Source organism: Numenius arquata, chromosome Z (genome assembly GCF_964106895.1).
Source record: "Numenius arquata chromosome Z, bNumArq3.hap1.1, whole genome shotgun sequence".
NCBI lineage: Eukaryota > Metazoa > Chordata > Aves > Charadriiformes > Scolopacidae > Numenius > Numenius arquata.
This window is the reverse complement of record NC_133616.1, coordinates 17,235,028-17,254,520: the sequence shown is the minus strand read 5'-3', so window position 1 is coordinate 17,254,520 and position 19,493 is coordinate 17,235,028. Positions and strand designations below refer to the sequence as shown.

Genomic DNA, 19,493 nt, shown 5'->3' with positions numbered 1-19,493 from the left:
GACTGCTGATTGAAGGATATTATCATCCTATGTATCTACTCCAAGTGCTAGTAGGAATTCAAAAGCAATTTCTGGTACTATCCTTTTCCCTAGGCCACGTACCTTCTACCCTCACCCCTACTCCCCCTTTGATGGAATACACAAAATCTGTAAGGGAATGCATGAGAAATACTCCCTCAGATCTGCAGTCAACATACCAACATACCAAAAAGCAATATCCCCCAATTATTAGATGATAATTATGTTCAGAAAAAAAGTGTGATTTGAGGTTGACTATGTTCTTTCAAACCTTTCAGTAATGACCACAGAGGAAATGTTTTAAAGAGAGTACCATAAATTATGTCCTGAACAGACATGGATCACTGGAAGGATTGTTTCATGAAGATTCAGGACAATCCATTTTCCTTGCCTTTTACTGTCATTTAAAGAAAACAGTAACTTTTTATTGCCTTACCTCAGAATCCCTGTCCTCACATGGTGTGCTTGTGTGAGTTTTTATAAAAGGGACAGGAATTAGGCAATGAAGAATACATGAAGCTGATTTTCACGATATTGCACAATTATTGTGAGTCACTTCTAGTCAGTGAAATAGTCACTTCTACATCAGTGAACTGGTGTAACCCACAGTTACCAGTGGAAAATTCCAGGATTTAAATACTCTATAGCTGGTTTAGTGGGATTCTTCAGGACCATATTTTGTTATTTTTGAGGAAATACAGCAATAGTAATTTTTTTCCTAAAAGTCTGGATTTTTTTATGTTTCCTTCACTTTTTACGTCTGTTTTCTAAAATGTCTCCTAGTTTCCTGTTATTAGGAATGCGATTGCTGCTATTTTCAGCAAATCGGTAAATGAGTCTTTTATCTTTACAAATAAAAGAGAAACTTCTCCCACTGAGACTGACACAGTTTTCATATGAGGTGAAACAAGGTTGCCCTCAATGGAAATTATGTCCTTCTTCTAGCTGCTTCTCTAGGGAGAGTGAAACATGAATGAAGAAGGTCAGCAGAGAGTGGATGGTCAGGGCATGGGACAAAACCATAGGGGAGGCCAGAAGAGTGTGGGAAGTGAGATGCAGGTCAACAGAGAGAGGGCTGGGTGGGTAGGAGTCAGGTTGTGAGTGGTGCAAAGAAATAGGAGACAGAGAAACTGTGAGTGCAGGGGAAAGTCGTGGACATGAGTTTGAGGGGAAAGGGAAGAAAATGCAAGGGACGAGCATGTCTGAACAACACTAAAGCAACTTTCAGAATCTGAAAAGGAGTGGGAAGGTTAGACCTTAGACCTATCCCTTTTGTTTAATTCCCTTTTGAACAGCAAGTAGGAAAACCTGACTGCACATATGTTTGCAGCTAAGTTGAATTGCAAGCTTGAGATGAACACACTTGCATTCATCCTTCCTGGGATGGAGAATAAGAATTCACAAGACAGGTGAAAAATGTAAGCAATTGTATTTTGAGGATGTTGTGATGGCTAAATTATTTAATTTTTGTAACCTTGTCCATGGTCTTGAGTATCTGCAGTTTACAATACTGAAAAGTAAAGTCTTTGTTAAGGACACAGCAGTGGAGAATGAGAGATTCCCAATTTTTTTTGTCTGTCTCAGTGCATATTTCTGTTTCTCTTCTTTAATAACTTGGTAGTTCAAACTCTTTTATGCTACAATCCCAGTAGTAAATGGTAGGGAGGACATTGCCAGGTTTCAATCCTACTGAACCTTTTCCTCTGAGTACCAGGTGATTGTATTAGAAATTACTCAAAGGCTTCTTGTGATAGGAGGAATTACTGAACAGATTGCATATTAATTCTTCACTACACATAAAATTGTTAAAACGCAAAGATTTTGAAGTAGCTATAGATGAAGCATAAGAATATGAGTCTTTTGCTTATAGAGAAGCACAGTTCGTCATTTACTGAGACTTTACAGAACAGAAATAATAATGTATCTACTGAGTCTAATACTAATCTAATTTACATTATACCAATATATATAGATATAAACTGGTGTACTACCACTGCTATGAGGCAATTCTGATTTTTGCTGCAGTAAAATGATATCAGAATCAGTCCATAATAATATTCTATGTGTTGGTGATTCAAAATGTCTTGTGATTAATTACAACAACAAACATGCAATGTGTGTAATAAACCAAAGAGAAGTTTCCTTTAGTTTAAGAACTCCTTTCCAACAATTTGCTTCACCTTACTCATTTGGGTCCACACGTGGCTCTTAGGGCTTCTTTAGTCATTTCAATAAGATCTGGTTCTGCGATTTCTTCTTCCCTTCTGGAAAGGCCTTTTGCTCCCTGATGCCTTATGACCCTCCACTTCTCTGCATACCCCTAACCCCAACCCCAGTCTGCTGGTGTTTGCGTGTGCTCCACTATGGACTGCAAGCTACTGCTCGGGGAACAAAGGAGAAAAGCAGCTTTTTGCCATTTTATAACTCGCCTCACATTGTTACCCCTGCAAACATAAAGGTTAAAGCTGTCCCAGAGCCACTGCAGAGCACGTTGATGAGCAGGAGTGGTTTCGTGATGTCCGGTTCCCCTCCAGCTGCCAGCCCTGTGGAGTCAGAGGAAGCACTCTGGGCCTGCAGTCCTGGTCCAGCTAAGCATGTGCTGAACTGCCTTCGTGCTTAACCGGTGTGTTAGAGTGGGGCTGACGTGCCCCCAAAGAGAAAAAGAAAGGAATAGACCCAGCACTACCCAGCCAGTAAGGCTCAGTACAACTTGCTAAAGATTTCTCACTTTACGTGGAAACACGTTCAGGACTCTGCTGTTACTTCATTTGCTTTCTTGCTGGTGGGCAGAGGACCGATGGTTCACGGTGGTCTCATCCTGCTCTTGCTGTAGTCACTGGCAAAATTCTTCTCTGCCTCCAAGGACACAAGTGTTGTCTCCCTGCAGTCCTTTCTCCATCTGTTTTCCCACCTGTGTTTACACAGGCTTTCCTTCATTCAGCAACCCAGATGTAAGTTCCAGGAAATTATAACCCCTTTTGACGTTTCTAACAGATACTGTGTTAGAGCTGAAGGAATGCCGATATTGCTAGGGAAATCCAAGCTAAGTGAGTAGGAAGTGTAGGTGTATTTTTACGAATTAGGCCTGGGGGCCCCACAGAGGTTTCACTGCGTTTGCAGTTGGAGGGAGTTTCCTAGTTCCAGTAGGTAAGTGTGCAATAATTCACAGTACCCAATTTGTGATGTGTCCATTGCAGCTCCCCCTCCCCATTGTTTTTTTCTGCTTTTTTCTCCCATTGGAAATCCCAGTGGTATCATGTCACTTGGAGTCATTCAATAAATCAATTTGTAGACTAACCAAAACTCATATTGCTTAAAATATTTTTTTCTATGAGCATCCAGGAATGTTGAACATGAAGAAATGCATGTAATTTTTTAAAACTCTTTTATATATATATAGGAGTTGCTGTGTGTGAATATGAATATGGAAATGTAATGGTCTTCCTCTTGCGTTGTACAAAGAGATAAAAACATGTTTTATTTTACTTATTCAAAGACAGATATCACTAACTGTGCTGATTATCATCATTCATCTAGTAAAATTATACATAAATCAAATTCTCATCCCCATCTTCCCAGAATATGTCCCAGAGACATATTATGGCATTTTTTATTTTTTTGGTTTATTTTTTATACATGTAGTTCAAGGAATACTTTAGATTTTTAAATATTTTATTTTGCTTAAATAAATTAATACTGTTTTAACAGTTCCACACTTGGAATTCTAACAAATTGTATCTTGCATTTGCTTCAGCTTGTAGAAGGCCAATTAGCCAGAACTTCTTTGACCTACCTATTATTTATGGAGCTTTTCCCCATTTTGGAACAGCAACTGTCAGTATATTTTAGACCAATGCAGTGGAAAATAATACCATGGGAAATGTTGAGTCACTTTAGATTATATTTTGCCACTTATTTTTTTCTGGATAAACTCTAGGTACTTCCTTTTGATAGACTACTTTTAAAGATTTGCAGCATAATACTGATTATAAATAGGCAAAATGCTGTTAAGGTGTCTAAATGCTCACTGCTTTAGGCCTGGACAATATAATATCATACACAGCTTTACATTTTGCAAAAATAGTGCATATGGCTCCTCCTTATTCAAGGTAGTGGTGAATTAAGTCTCTCAGTACTCATGCTCCAATGCAAAACATTAATTATTTGTAGCCTTCAGGAGGTGTGATTATTCACATTCTCAATGGCAAGTACAAAATTAAATGCTTTAAGGGAGCAGGTTTTCACTGAATTTCACTGAATTTTTAGAGTTGGAAGGGACCATAAAGATCATCTAGTCCAACTCCCCTGCTGAAGCAGGATTGCCCAGAGCATGTCAGAGCATGTTACTCAGGACTGCATCCAGGCGGGTCTTGAAAATCTCCAAAGAAGGGGACTCCACAACCTCCAGATTTTCATACCAACTCATTCATAAAATACTTTTTGGGTGAACAATATAGAACATTTTTTTAAAAGTGTTGTCTGCAAGAGGTCCTAAAAATGAAATGTCATTTTGGCACCGACTAGTTTGCCATTTTGAGGACACATATAGCATAATTTCTTCTTCTGCATTGTGTTGTTCTTTTGACACAATGTAGTCAGAAGGACTTCTTGCTACGCAGACAGAGTATTATTTTTTAAACTCTAAGAGACTTTTTAAGAAGATAGAATGAAAATAACTTACTCTGTGATGCTAAAAAGTAGAATTAGGTTTGGATTGGAGAATTTAATTAATTAGCAAATGTAAACATAAATTTAACAATATTAATAATAACAATGCTATTAATAATTCTCACTATCTAAATAACATAATCTTCAAACCAAATTATAATTCTAATTCTGCAAATTCATGAACAGTATAAATTTTTGATTTAGATTTTACACATAAAAGAACTAGACACAAGCAAAATATCACACCAGCATAGCTTGGAAATCTGAGGTGGCCAACAGAGATAAACCAGAAGATGATTTTGCAAGTAACTTCAATTTTACACAGTAGAATTTAAACTAAATATTTGACTTTAGATTAAATATTTAATCTAAATATTTAATTCAGAACTGACAGTCTCTGATCATTTGTTTAATAATTTAATGGAAAAAAAATGAAGTGCAATATTTTTACAGTCCACTTAAATTCAAGTTGAATACTTTAATTTGTAACTGTTATTGTTTGCCAAACTCACGATGACAAGAGCATAACACTGAATACATAAGGAACTAAGTGGCTTTTTTCAGCAGGGAATAGGCATCCATCTGAACAAAAGTAGGCATAAATGAATCACACAAAATCACTTTTGGCGTTTGACCAGCCAGTATGAAAGCTAACTCTGCACTTAGGTGCATTATCTTAGAATCTGAGATTAATTATTACTTTTTTTAAAATAGATTAAAATAAAATAAATATCAGTCAAATGACGAGCTTGTACAAGATAATAAATAGACTATCTTAGTTGCCCTTGGTAAAAAGAACACTTCATTAAAGTAAAATAAAAACGTATGGATGCTCTCTTATAAATAGCATTGAAGACAAAATAAAGGACTTGCATTTCTATTTTATATAATGACCCTAAGCCTCTGTTCTATCAAACAGATCTTTCTCAGAAGAATTCGAGTTAACAATAGAAAATAGGTGGATGTAAGAAATATTACTGGTCTCTGTTAGGTCTGGTCATGAAAACTTGGCCAGAGCAAGTTTTTTTCAGAACCTTCAGATAGAAAAAAGGAAAGTCAGGTCAGGATGGAACATAAAATGTCTCTGGTCAGATAACATGCCACTTTTTATAAAGGCAATTGTATTCTAACCACGTGTGTTTGGCTGTCTTTCCTGATATAAAAGTAATTAGACTAACAACCTTTCTTAAAATAATTAAATTATACTGTCAATATATTGTTTAATATATTCATCAATGACATAGACAGTGGGATCAAAGGTACCTTCAGCAACTTTGCAGATGATTCCAAGCTGAGTGTTGCAGTTGACAATCCAGAGGGATGGGATCCCATCCAGAGGGACCTGGACAACCTCAAGAAGTGGGCCCCTGTGAACCTCATGAGGTTCAACAAGGCCAAGTGCAGGGTCCTGCACCTGGGTTGGGGCAACCCCCAGTATCAATACAGGCTGGGGGACAAAGGAATTGGGAGCAGCCCTGCTGAGAAGGACTTGGAGATACTGGTGGGTGAAAAGCTGGACATGAGATAGCAATGTACACTCACAGCCCACAAAGCCAACTGTACGCTGGGCTGCATCAAAAGAATCATGGCCATCAGGTCAAGGAAGGTGATTCTAACCCTTTACTCTGGTGTGATGAAACCCCACCTGGAGTACTACATCCAGCTCCAAAGCCCTCAGCGCAGGAAAGACATGGACCTGTTGGAATGGGTCCAGCGGAGGGCCACAAAAGTGATCAGAGGGCTGGCGCACCTCTCCTATGAGGACAGGCTGAGACAGTTGGGGTTGTTCAGCCTGGAAAAGAGAAGGCTCCAGGGAGACCTATTTGCAGCCTTTCAGTACTTAAAAGGGGTCTGATAAGAAAGATGGGGACCGACTTTTTAGCAGGGGCTGTTGCATCAGGACAAGGGGTAATGGTTTTAAGCTAAAAGAGGGAAGATTCAGACTAGATATAAGGAAGAAAGTTTTGACAAGATGTCCCTGCTTATTGCATGCAGGTTGGACTAGACGACCTTTAAAAGTCCCTTTCATCCCAAAGTATTCTATGATACTATGATTGATATATTAAGATATATTACATTGAATTATACTTTATAGTGTATCAGCATTAACTTTACAGGAAATACGAGGACTTAAAACCAGCCAGTTATATATCAGTCTTGTCAAAAATTACAAAAGTCATTAGAGAATGGCTAAAATGGATTGGCTTATTGCATCCAAATGTGCCTTGAAAATTAGTATGTGCCCAAAATGTCTTTTTTCCATATCAACATTTACTTATATCACAGTAGATAATACTTTAAAGGCTCTGACAAGTTGTTTTAATGAATTTCATATGGAAATAATAAGAGGCCTTCTCTGAGTAAGTCTTAAACATCCAAATTAGTAGCCTGTTATCCCAACGCTTTTCTCAGAGCTGCTATAACGTAGCGTATTAAGTCTTATTCAAGGAAACGGACTGATAAGAACGGGATTTGTCTTGAGAAACAGCTTCTCATAGGTAAGTGGCATAAAAGACAAATTCGGAGCAAAGAGAAGTATACTTTCAGGCTTGCTGACAAACCCTAAATAAATATGAAAAGTTTTTTAAAATAAGTGTTCCTCTATAGATCCTATCAAAGTTTGCGGCAATGAAACTTAGGCAATTCTTTTCAGAAGAATAATTTTTCCTCCAGGAAATCTGTGCTATCTCCAATGAGATAAATGTACCTCTCTGCCAATTAGAAATTCTGTTAGGAAAAAAAAAAAAATAGAACCTCTCTAATTAGACCACTTACTGTACAAAACATTTTACATATATATACAAAAGTTAAACAAACGAAGGCTTGGGAGGAAGAACTTTAGGGAAGACAGCAATGGCAAGAAATATAGCAAAAGAACTAATCCCATTTCACCTGTATTTTAGATTAGAAAAATGGTTATAAAATGCCCATCATGGATACCTGCCTCCAGCTTCTTCTAATTCATCTGTTTTGAAGTTTCCTTCTTGTTTCACAGTGGCTTTGGAGACAAACCCTCCTTTTTCCAAATGTGGAGATTGTGTCCCAAGGACAACATTCTGTGTGAAAGGGACTGGTAAAATTCTGTTTGTCGGGGGCACTGATACCCCTTATCATCTACTACTTTTTCCTACTGACAATTTCCTGCCTCAAGAAAACTAAAACCCCTGTTATTACTATTGTCTATGAGACTGTAGCACTACATCATCCTCAAACATAGAAACAAATATTCTTTTCAGTCCCCATTGCATTCTCTTCCTCTCTTATGTCATATATATGATCTGTTACATGTGGGACATCTTCGTGATGGAGAACTTGTCTCAGCCAGTAAGGGACAGATATTTGCAAACAAGAATCGTGTTCCTAACTTGCAATAAGGGGCCAATTCCACAATTCGGTAAGCATGAGTGTCTAGCTTACTGAATGAAATGCATTTTTAATTGCTATATTAATACACGTGTAATTCACCTTTTTCTAACCTTTTACTGTTTAAAAAATTCATAACTTCAGCCTTGCTGTTTAGGGCACATTTTCTGTTTCTTTTATCTGCTCTGTTAAAAAATTAAAATAAAATAAAATAAAATAAAATAAAATAAAATAAAATAAAATAAAATAAAATAAAATAAAATAAACAATGAACATGCTGAGAGTTCATGTGTCATGGTTTTCAGAGCCAGAAATTTCCAATTACTACAAACAGACAATAAAAATGTGAAATAAACTAACCTTAAGGGGGTTGTTGGTTGGTTTGTTTTTTCTTTTAATAGGATGACTATATAACTGCAACAGCTATCACAGAAAGATAAATTTAAATTAGGTCTAGGTTCAAAAAATGACAGGAGATTGAAATTGAGGCATTCAGGAACTTGTTTTGGACCCCTAATTGTAAGTGGCCATTTTCAGTCCCTCTTCAAAATAGTGACTACTCAGCACTGTATCCAGGCTTCCTTCATTAACCCTCTCTCCAGCTGATGAACCCAGATACCAGAAAGAAACTTTACAGACAGTTGTTGGCATTTTTTAAATGAAGAGATCATGCAGGAAGTGTCTACTATTGCTGACTCTGACAAACTCAAACTTGTCTGCAATTCCATATTTAGTGTAGATAAGGTGGGAAAAGGTGTGGGTTTTGTGTAGCTTTCTTTTGGACAGTCCGGAGTACAAACCTGGCTCTAAAAGGCAGTAATTGTCTCCATTTTCCTTCCTTCTTAAATTCTCTCTTTGCTGCAGGAATGTTCCTGCTGAGCAGTGGCTATATTTCAAGGTTTCTTAAATATAGGACTGGATTCAGAGCTAAATGCTTCCTGAGCCTTTTCATTTCCATCCACTCCATAGATCTGGATTTGGGGGTTATCAGTTCCTCTTTTCTCCCCTCCACAGTCATGACTAATATGAATGTAAATACTGTTTTGCAAAACAACTGCAAAATAAAATTTGCATATCTATGTGGCATAGCATTTAATTTTAAATTTTTTTTTAGAAAATAGATTACTGAAACATGTAATTGGTGTAAGCTACATACTGACTAATCATAAGACCTGGCACCAGCCATTTTAGTATCTATAACAAAAAACAGCATATCCATTTTGTGCACTAGTGATAATATATTGAAAGATAAAAAGAATACATTCCAAATTAGGAAAAAAAATTATAAATAGATATATTTGTTTTCCAGAGTTTAATAAAGAAAAAGGAGGTAGAAATACAGAAGTATGTGTTAAGGCAATCACTTTTTTTATCATATGAAACAGTTTCTCCCTGTTTTCTGTATTAGATATGATTAAGTCAACATGGATATGGGAAATCGCTCCATTTTGGAAAGAATGGAGTGTCCTGAAGCTTAACATTTTGTTTTGTGGTTTTTTTTTAATTGCTTGAAGTTTATATAGTTCTTCCCTGAAAAAAAAAAAAACAAACATGGCTCACATTACTTGTTGTAAAGCTGGGAGCAGAGTGCCCCAAGCTGAAGATCCCTTCCTGTGTAAGGCACAAAGTGCCCATTAACTAGTTTCTGGTCAGTAGACAACAGCTATTGATCTTTGCACCATGTCAAAGAGTTGCCATTATGAAGATTTATGGTAGAAAAGAAGAATATCCCAAACCTGGTAATTCTGGGAAACTTGCTTTGGAGATTTACAAGATGGGTGGGTGGAAAGAGCTTTTGTACTTCTAAGTTTTGCCTATAATAGTTTAGTAACTCACTGCTCTCTATAAAACAAAAAAGATTCTAATCCACTGTCCTGTTCTCATGCAACGTTCCCAAATACAGTAGACTGACTGACCCAAGCCTTTGAATTACTTTGATTTTCCTTCTTTCTTCTGCTGCTGAAAGTAACCAGATGGTCTGAATCACCGCTTGCCCATTTGCACAGCGATGTATATGCCTACTACAAGATGAAACAAGTTTCCTGCTGAGGAACTGAAGCAACAGTCAGCTGTCCTCAGCTGGAAGGACACTTCATTATATCCTGTAACGTTAAATGTGACAGATAATCAGAAACCTGTGACAGCTTTGGAGGGGGACAGAGCACTTCATAAACTCCTGTAGTTCAGAAATGCATAGAAACTGCTAATTATTTTTACTTGATTTTAATATGGAGTGCACTATATGGCTAAAATACTAGTTAACTCATTTTTTCATCACTACAAAAAATTAATTCCTGCACCTAGTAAAGTGAACTTTTCCTTTAATTCTGGTCTTCATGTTATCGCAAAACAAAGCTGTGCGTATGATAATAGTTCATTGTATAAATTTTCTACATATACCATCCTAAGCTAAGAAATATGTTCCATGGAGCCAGGACTGGTTTGGTGTCCTTTAATGAACCAGCTAACCGGTGGACTCATAACTACTTCCTTTATCAACACAGCTTATCTGTTATTGGTGGACACATTTTGTCTGCAAGGCAACTTTATATTGTTATTGGAAAATTATTGGAAAACTAACTGATGGTTAACAGATACGTGCCACACTCTCAGATAAACTGTACTGCTTCCCAGAGTAAAAAAGGGCTTTTCCTAGGTCTATAAAAAGTGGAAATAGGAAATCATTACTAGGATAGCCAGCCTATGGCTATATAGCCTGCCAGCTATGGGTACAGCCCCTGTACCCATCCAGGCAAAGACTAAGACAGCCTGACACTCTTGCTGATATACTGCCATAGAATCATAGAATCATTTAGATAGAAAAAGACCTTTAAGATCACCAAGTCCCACTGTTAGCCTAGCACTGCCAAGCCCACCACTCAACCATGCCCCATGTATGTGTGCAACTGATATATTGCTGATCAGTTTTGATTATTATTATTATAACCTTCAGAACAGGCTTAGCTTTAAACTTTTATCATTATGCTTTTTAGTCAATGTCTTGACAGCAGCAAATACATTGTATTTGAGCGCTTTTACATGTTCTTTTGAGAGCTGCATTGTTCTGTGGGAAAGATCTGATGTTAGCAGAACACAACTTGTGATTTTCACAGACAAATTAATTACATTTCTATTAACTGTGGACTGTAAGAAAAAAATGAATGTTTTTAGCATCGTTTAGTCTTTCCAAATAGTCATTTTTCATTACTGCAGTGATTGACATTTGTTTCAGAATGTTCTAGGGAACAGTTGTCCAAAGAGACTAAATAATGAAAGCAAAACTTGCATTAAGAGTTGAATTACAGGTTCATTGTAGCCTAATACATAATTATTAATTGGAATTAAAGACATTCTTTTGTTTGGAAAGGAAAGATAGAAGTATTTGACACTTTGAAAGTGTCAGCATGAACACAATGCACCATGCCAACCGCAGATGTGAATATTAGTGAGTAATATGCTGCCGACGCTTTCTTTTTATGCTAATAGGGAACCTCGTTTGTCCAAGCTGTTTGAAAATAGTCTGTGGCCTTTGTGTTTCACTGCACACTACTGTGCTATTGTTTGTATTTCATAGTCTGTTTAAATCAAATGAACATCAAGGAGAGCATAATTGTTGCGGGCACCTGGTGTACTTGATGCCACTTGGACTCACTTTAAATATATCATGGATATTTCCATTACTTTGTTCTCTTCATGAAATCTATTGTTTATTTATTTGTTTAAAAAGTAAAAAATTACTTTGATTTATTTAAAAGAACACAAGTGTTTGATGAGAACACATTTTGACATTCTGTTTTCTTCCTATCCGGTCCAAGTAAATGAGATTTCATATATTATGTCTTCTTATGCTTGAGAGTTCGTTCCAAACAAATAGCTAATAGGTGAAATGAACTTAAATGGAGAACACATACAATTAACAAGCACATTAGTCTTGTGGCCAGAGTACAAATGATGCTATTGATAAGTATACCAAAGCACTATAGATGATGTATAATACAACTCTAATCAGTCAAGAAACTGCTGGAAATGCATTACGTGGGTATTCATCACATGGTACTTCTGCTGTCAAGAAAGCTGTAGTTCATCTTTTGAATGAGACCATTCAACTGCAGCTGAGAACATGAAGCTTCCCCTGCTTCCTGAGCAGGCAGGCTCCACAGTGGCACTCCCTGATCAGTTTCTAGGCACTGGGACATTTGTCATATCTTTTCTGATCCATCCTTTATTATCTTATCTAACTTGAAGACTCTATTATGGTTCTAGGAGCCTTCAAAAAAGATGTTCTTCAACCAGAAATTGTGGGCTGACAGGGCTTGCAGAATACATTGTATAGTTTTCAGTGATTCTTTCGATTCCCCTTACTTGATAAGAATAATAGAAGATGAACAGGAGGGAAATAATTATATTTATTGCGGTAATATGCATGAATTTGATGGTCCCATTGTCCTGTGATGAGACTCAACATCATCTCTTATGGTTTATTTCTATCCTTCTTGTTCAAGTAGTCTAAAATACAGTGTTCTAGATTAATAATGACGGAAACAGTGCTTTCTCCATTTCCTTTACACTCTTCAAAATGGTTGGGGTCCATAGTCAACATTTGTTTTGTTTGGGGCATGTGATTTTTTTTAAACTTAAGTAGTTCTGTTTGTTGAGTGTAGCAGAAGACACCTCCTTATGTCTCTAGTATTGTTTGCAGAAATTTTAAGTGCAGAAAGCTGAAAATCAAAAGATTATTAATTATTAGTCACACAGATTTTCCAGCTAGTTATCTCTAAATTCAACCATGTATTGTAAAACTTCATTCTGTGTGAGTTCTTAAGAATATCTTAGGAAAAGAAGCAGGCATTCACTGCATTTAGCTGTTCCCTTTGGGCAAAATGTCCTTCTCACTCTTGTAACTAAAATGCAGTGGGTTCAATCAAAGGAGAAGGGGTCAGGTTGAGCTGGGAGAGAGAAGAGGAAAGAACTAACTTTCCTTTGACCCAGCTGGCTCTTTACAGTAAACTGTCATTATTTCATGGACATCACGTTTTGTGAGGAACATCAGGTCAAGACTCTTACAATACCCATTAGCGTCTATAAATTCTCCCCATAGCTGTTGGGGTTTAAAAACATTCTGTGCTAGTAGTGATCCCACACTAGTTTACTTTGATTTATTCACAGTTATTTAAGCATCTTAGCTCCTAAACCTTCAGGGTTAGGTGGCATGTGGAAATTCTTCAACAAGAACTATGGACGAAAGACCATCAAGGTTCTTTACAGTTTAGATTAATAAGAAATGCATAAAAAAAGAAAAGAAATAACTGTGCTAGCACTTTGTAGATTTGAATTAAAGCCCGCAGAATTCTATATTTTTATGAGGAATATTTGGTTTTCCACACTTAAGAGTGATAGTTTGATTGAGATTGAGAATGATCATTTCTGATTCAAGCAGGGTAGGAGACAGTTTCCTAGCTAGTATTTAAATATGAACAAATATGAACTCACTCCTCTTGGCTGCTAGACCTGGATAGGGAAACTATCTCTCACCCTGCCCAGTTCCAAGAATTCTTGATATTTCTAAGTGTATTCTTATTCTCCAGCTTGAAAATGGGATCAACTAAAACGCTTCTTTTTGCAATTGACTTTTTGGTTTTTTTGTATTTTAATACAAATAAATAAATAAATAAATGTTGTACCCCATATGTTTTGCTATTACAAGCCTCAGATATTGGCTTTGGCCATTAACCAGTAACAGTCTTCCTCTGGGTTCGGAAATCAGCAGTCGCAAGTTTGGGGCTGTTTTGGGGACTCTGCATATGCGTTTGGTCTCCTCTGTTCCAGAATGATGAATTCCTGTTGGAGGCCCTTGCATAGAAAGGCTACTAGACTAATAAAATGGAGTAAGGAAAGGTTAAAATGGCTCTGGTTTTTAGCCCAATAAGAAAAAAAAGTCTAAGATCATAAGTTTCCTCTCCCAAAAAACCTAGGACATAAAAACCAAGGAAATAGAAGTCATTTTCATGCTTGAAGCATTTTTCCTTAGAACAGCTCTTGTATTCAAATATCATTATATCATGTATTAAATTAGTTTAGTAAATCTGGTGAATGATTAAAGGAATTGGTCCTCTATGTCAGCTGGATATTTGAAACAAATCAATAGAATCACTTGGGTTAATTGAGTCAGCAAGCTGTGTTTGACAGCTGATGCATCATTTCTTACAACTTGAAGGATTTTTTTTAAAAAGTCTTGATAAAATCAGTGTCCACACCAAGAAAACCTATAAGTAGGGCTCTTAAAGACATTAGTTATTTTTTCAGAGTAGCAAAAATAGAAACAAAAGCTTCAGAATTGCCCCTGCAATCTTGCATAAACAGCAATAGAAAAATTGCTGCTGGGTACTGAATTATTACTTGTTAACACTGAGTCACTTCCTAACTTTTAAGTTTCACATGGTTCACTACCTTCTTTGTTTTCTCTGTGTGTTGAATTTTTCTCTCCCCAGAGATTTGCCTTTTGACCAAGGGCCGTCGAACTGCCAGTGTACGAGCAGACACATATTGTCGCCTGTATTCCCTCTCAGTGGACAACTTCAACGAGGTTCTGGAAGAGTACCCCATGATGAGACGGGCCTTTGAAACGGTGGCAATTGATAGACTTGACAGGATAGGTATTTTGGTTTTTTTTTTCCCATATTAGGAATTCTTAAAATCTTTCTACCTTTTCCTTTCCTTGAGTTGCAGGATAAAATGCTCAGATTAAACCCTTTTAAAAGGTTTTTTTCCTGTTACATGGCAGTAAATGTTCTGTTGATCTATGAATAAGACATGTCCAGACAAGAAATTCTGCAATCTCAGTTTTAAATTATAAAAAACTTTGAGTTTTAGAAAGCTTTCATACTCCTCTGAGGATTATTTTGTATACTTCAATTATCATTAGTATTATTTATTAATCCTGTATATTTCTTCTGCTGTGCTCAGCACTTGGTAGGGTTTATGCTGTTTCACAAGCAGTAGATGACATTTTCCTACTTAAATTGTTTACAGATGACATCTATAATGCTGGGAAGAGCTGAAGCCTCTCAGCACTCACAAAACCCATGTTTGTTGAAGTGAATTAATCCTTTGCAGCAGGGCTCTCATTTTCCTCACAACAGGAGCACCGCTAGCATTGATGGCTGCACACTGGCATTACTCAGATCTGCTTGCAATCAGAAAAGCAGGCCAACGGTACCCAAGTGAAAGGCAGAATTATATGGCAGATCATCAAGACAGGGTGTGCAAAGTCTGCTGTTGTGCATCCAGACATTCTGGACCTCTCTAATATGCCGTACCAGATAAAATAGTCTTTGGCTGGGAGAATTGCACTCTGATCATCATTATTGACACTGGTTTTAAAATGCAGCTATGCATAAAAAATTGTGTAAGGATTTCCCCACATCGCTCTTTTTTTCTTTTACGGTTGTGTCTGCAGTTTCTTTAAAGTGAATACAGAAGGAATTGCAGAGTAGGGTTGTTGAGCTGTCTATTCTAAGCTGAAGATGTAACTTGGAGAAAAGCATGTTTTCTTTAATATAGTAAGAGTGAAAAGAATGAAATACAGGTATACAGGCTTCTAATATTTAATAGACCTGTTTTAGTATTTTGCAGATTGTGAGCACTCAGTGCATTTATTTATCTTATCAAGACTTTTCAACCTCCTAAGAGTTCGTCTGTCAAGACTCTCTGGAAATGTAGTCCAACTCTAATATGTGCTAAAATATTACCAGTAGTAAAGTCCAGGCTGCTCTTGGAGTAGCAATCTCATCTGAAGTGCTGTGTTTACAATATGAAATTTATACAGGACAAAAGATAAAATGTGAACCGTTTTATCAAAAAAAAAAAAAAAGGAACAATTGAGTGCAATTGTGTTCCTGCACATCCTGATGACACAGACTAGTGTCTACATCTTTCAGACACCGAGAGCCATCAAGCAGACATCAGGACACAGTGTACAGCTGTCCTTATTGTGCAAGCAGGTGTCACATTATCCGTGAGTTCATGTTAGTTCACATACATTTAAAAAGATGATCTCTTCCAAGCTAGTGGTCGCTGGTTACTAATGTCTAATAATTAGTTCCAGAGAATGTGCTAAATGGCAGGTGTAATTATAACTTATGTAACCGTTTAGTGGAAATTAGGGCAGTTTTGCAACGAGAAAGACAGACGTTATACATGCGGAGCCCGATGGCTTTTTCCACCCTGTTGCGCAGTAAATTACCATGGTTACATTTTCAGAATAATTGTAGTAACAGCAATACACGGTGAGTGAAGAGGCACAGAAAGTCCAGGTGTGTTTGAGGGCAGCAGTGTTATGAAAGCCTGCCGTGCTGGGGTGGAGAGAGGGGGACACCCAGGGTACACCTGCAGGCCAGCCATCCCTCAGGAGCTGCCTGCCAGCCCCAGGTGCCCCAGGTAGCACAGCCCTGGTGTTTGCTGAGGCTTTTCCAATATATAGCCCTCAGCGATGGGGGCTGAAATGCAAAGTCAGAGCAACAGTCTGCCCCTGCGTCTCAGGCTCGCTAACTCTTCTGCCTCTGTGTGAAGGGAAGAAGAACTCGATCCTCCTGCAGAAGTTCCAGAAGGACCTCAACACTGGGGTTTTCAACAACCAGGAGAACGAGATCTTGAAGCAGATCGTGAAGCATGACAGGGAGATGGTGCAGACCATCGCCCCGGTGAGCCTGCAGCAAATGCCCGCCCTGAACTCCAGCACCTCCAGCTCGTCCTCGCGCGTCAGGACACAGTCTCCTCCCGTCTACACTGCCGGCAGCCTGTCCCACGGAAACCTGCACTCCCCCTCGCCCAGCACCCAGACCCCCCAGCAGGCCGTCATCCTCTCGCCCTGCTCCTACACCACCGCCGTCTGCAGCCCGCCGGTACAGAGCCCTCTGGCCGGCCGAACTTTCCAGTACGCCTCACCCACCGCCTCCCAGCTCTCCCTCATGCAGCAGCAGCAGCAGCAGCAGTCGCCACAGGCGCCCCAGCAGCCCCCCGGGGCCGGGCAGAAGAACGAGGTCCACAAGAGCACCCAGGCCCTCCACAACACCAACCTGACCCGGGAGGTGCGTCCCCTCTCCGCCTCGCAGCCTTCCCTGCCCCATGAGATCTCCACGCTGATCGCCAGGCCTCACCCCACCGTGGGGGAGTCCCTGGCCTCCCTCCCCCAGCCCGCCCCAGGCCCCGGCATGCCACCGGCCAGCCGGGCCACTGTCCCCCAGCGGGTCTCTCTCTTCCGACAGATGTCCTCGGGAGCCATCCCCCCCAACCGGGGGGCGGCACCCCCCCCAGCCCCCCTGCAAAGGGATTCTTCCGCAGTCTTAAGCACAGAGCCCGAGGGAGACAAACCGCGGTTCGCGTCCAACTTGTGATCCCTGGTAACTGTGAGACTTGTGACAAACCGAGCACCGTCCCCAGAACTGTTTTAGCCTGTTTCCTAATGTGCCCCAGCAGTCTACTATGAGAAAAAAATACTTTAGACAGCTTTGCCCTACGTAACGAATGTAAAATTATCTATAATATAATATATCTCTCTCAAAAAAAAAAGGAATTAAAAAACTTGTTTGAATTCATGTCTTCCTTTCTTGAAACCATTAAAGAGTCTAAATTCAGCTGTAATATTACTTATTGTTAATGCGTCAACTTTAAAACCAATCTAACAGATTTTTCTCTTTATGAGATTTGCTACTTTAATGGAAAAATTATCAACACAATAACAAACTTCAAACAAGTATATGAAAAAAGAAAAAAAGAAATATCAATCTAACTAACACATAGCACTGACTGATATTCCAAAACCTTCGTTATTTCATATATTGCATACACGTTGTTAATTTATTGTGGAGAATTCAGTTGTTATTTCCCATTGCATTTCATGTTAGCACTTTCCGTTAGGAATTAGATTGGAAAAGAAATAAATTGCAAACACCTGCAGTCAAAAGGCTGGCACTAGCACTCCTCTGGATAGGTGGTAACCTCACGACATGTCAACCCTTCTGTTGTTTCAGAAAACTGGGTGGACTTCAATCTTCACATTGCTAAAGACTTTTACAAAGACTATAAATATTGCCATTGTAAATATCTTTTTAGACCCAAACAAAAATAGCTGCTGTGTGGTGTACCATTGCAAGGTCTTTGTTTAGGAATTTAGGTTCCGCTCTTCACTTCAAAATTTACAGTTTTAAAATTTGTTAAAGCTAAGTGCAACACAACTGTTAAATTGTAATGCAATGGCTTAAAACCTACAATGTTACTTTTACATGCAATGTTTTATGCAAAATTGTACGCTTGATCCTGCAAACCGCTTGTACTTCACCAATACCATCACTTTTCTTCTCCTTGCCCTCAGTAGCATCTGAGAATATTCCATGCATGCTTTGGAAAAAAAAAAAAAAAAAAAAGCAACAAAAAAAGCAACAAAAAAACCAACAAAAAACACCAAAAAAACCTCCCCAAACCCCCCAACCCAATAAAAATAGGTTCGGTCAGCCATTGTAGGAAAAAAAGGCTTTATGGTATCTTAGAAAATAATAACCATTCATTAATTGTGTCTACCTTAAAATTCCTATAATGCTGACTTTGAATCTCTGGTTTAAGTCTAGAAGAGAGGTTTTTCATTTAAAGGATTATTTGTAAACCACGGCTTGATTTAGGCTTTCAGGTGCTTTCTGTGTCTTCACTGTAGTTTTGTAGTTGACTGTGGTGTTAATTTACAAAAATAAATATAATATAGCATCAAGTCTGTCTGGAAATGCACGATTTGCTCTGTGTATATTGTAACTAAATGGTTAGTATATCCTAAGGCATGTAGTGTCAAACATAGCCCATAGATATGAGGTTTATTATTTTTTATGTCTTCAAAACAGAAAGGAAATGGTGACAGAAAGCAGGGTTAAAGCATACTGTTTTGTGAATGTTTTGTTTTGTTTGCTCAAACCTTCACGTTATCTTATCCACAAAAAAAAGTTCTTTCGTAATCATTTGTGCCTGATATGTCACATTAAATAGAGATTGAAACTAAATGTGTCATAATTTAACTCATTGAAAAATCAGCATTATGGATATGGTACAAGCATATATTCTGTTCCTTAAAACCCAGCTGACTCATGCTAAGGAAGTGAATGCAAAGGAATTCTTCTTTTTCCATTAATGCTGAGTTTAATGATGCATGGAAAAATTAAATAACATCACAAACTACGTAATGCAGTGAATCCAGATGTACTTGAGAGCCAAGTAAATATTCTAAAGCTAACAGAGCTTGAACCCATGCCGCCTGTTATGCCTTCTACTAAAGTGGTACATCAAATAAAAATTTTAAAAAAATCTTCCAGTTCTTGCTGACTCCCACTCACCGGTTAAAAGCGATGTAATTAACCCATTAACATGCTGCTGCCATTAATTAAGTGGCCCAGAGTAGTATATGG

At 38.1% G+C, this 19,493-nt stretch overlaps 1 protein-coding gene across 1 annotated transcript in view; it reads left to right on the top strand.

Moving 5' to 3' along the window:
* Positions 1-17,606, top strand: part of HCN1 (hyperpolarization activated cyclic nucleotide gated potassium channel 1) — a 198,669-nt gene extending 181,063 nt beyond the window's left edge. Inside the window, exons 7-8 of the mRNA XM_074166104.1 lie at positions 14,538-14,702; positions 16,618-17,606. Coding sequence (XP_074022205.1) covers positions 14,538-14,702; positions 16,618-17,441 — 989 coding nt within the window. The 3' untranslated portion in view covers positions 17,442-17,606. The remainder of the gene's footprint in view (positions 1-14,537; positions 14,703-16,617) is intronic.
* The last annotated feature ends 1,887 nt before the right edge of the window (positions 17,607-19,493 follow it).